The sequence below is a fragment of the Stegastes partitus genome, unplaced genomic scaffold, assembly GCF_000690725.1.
Source record: "Stegastes partitus isolate 25-593 unplaced genomic scaffold, Stegastes_partitus-1.0.2 Scaffold1339, whole genome shotgun sequence".
NCBI lineage: Eukaryota > Metazoa > Chordata > Actinopteri > Pomacentridae > Stegastes > Stegastes partitus.
The window spans coordinates 61,767-62,801 of record NW_007579070.1 but is presented as its reverse complement, the minus strand read 5'-3'; the positions used below and the strand labels follow the sequence as shown (position 1 = coordinate 62,801).

Here is a 1,035-nt window from a genome sequence, read left to right as displayed (position 1 = left end):
TGGAAACGTGAAGGAAGTCACAAAGAAATCCTCATTGAGCATCAAGTCCTGCAGTGTGAACGTAGCCTGAGTCTGACCTGCTGCCTGGAGTTACCACAACTCGGGTGTCCGGCTTATGGAGGGTCTGTAAACTTCTGCATTGTATTGGGGGGGCTAAGATTTTACCATCAGATCAGAGCCACTAGGTTTCCCACAAATTGAGAAGGACAACAGGGTTTTCTTCAAATAATTGTAGAAATAATGACGTATAATACGGACAAGTGAAGGGGTCATCGGTGTTATCCAGAAACTATCATCATATGTGTGAAATATCTCGAAAAGCTACGTATGCAAAGGTGTTGTTTTATAAGAACATCCTTCTGTTTTCTCCACAGTGGTGGACAGTCAGAGGGCTCCACTGGTCACTCTGTCCAGCAGCATGCAGTCGACCTGGACTCATTGTTTATGGTGGGCAAACAACCACAACAACTCCAACTTTAGCTTCAGATAAAAAAGAATTATAACATAAGACCTTATCATTCTTTTCCAGCATCTTGAGGAGAACATTGTCATGTTTGTGAAGAAAGAACTGAAGAAACTGCAGACAATTCTGAGTCCACATTACCCAGAATGCTTAGAGAAGCAGAATAAGGATGAGGAAGTGGTGGACAATGAAGAGAAACAGGAGAGGAGCAACAGCCAGCAAGCTTTTCTGAATATCACTCTGCACTTCCTGAGGAAAATGAAGCACAAGGAGTTAGCTGACCGTCTGCAGATCAGTAAGAGGCTTCCCTGAACTCTTCCTTCACATTTTTACTAACATCCACTCACTGATCTTATTTGTTGTTGTCTATTCAGGAACTACTGCTCCAGCTTGTCAACTCAAATCTAACCTGAAGAAGAAGTTCCAGTGTGTGTTTGAGGGGCTCGCTAAAGCAGGAAATCCAGCTTTTCTGAATGAGATCTACACAGAGCTGTACATTACAGAGGGAGGGACTGCAGAGGTCAATGAGGAACATGAGGTCAGACAGATTGAAGCAGCATCCAGGAGAGCAG

General features: G+C 43.7%; 1 protein-coding gene across 1 annotated transcript in view; it reads left to right on the top strand.

The window, feature by feature from the left end:
• Positions 1-1,035, top strand: part of LOC103369859 (protein NLRC3-like) — a 33,299-nt gene that overhangs the window by 7,306 nt on the left and 24,958 nt on the right. The window contains exons 2-4 of the mRNA XM_008298697.1: positions 375-447; positions 530-758; positions 838-1,031. Of these exons, the coding sequence (XP_008296919.1) occupies positions 375-447; positions 530-758; positions 838-1,031 (496 nt within the window). The remainder of the gene's footprint in view (positions 1-374; positions 448-529; positions 759-837; positions 1,032-1,035) is intronic.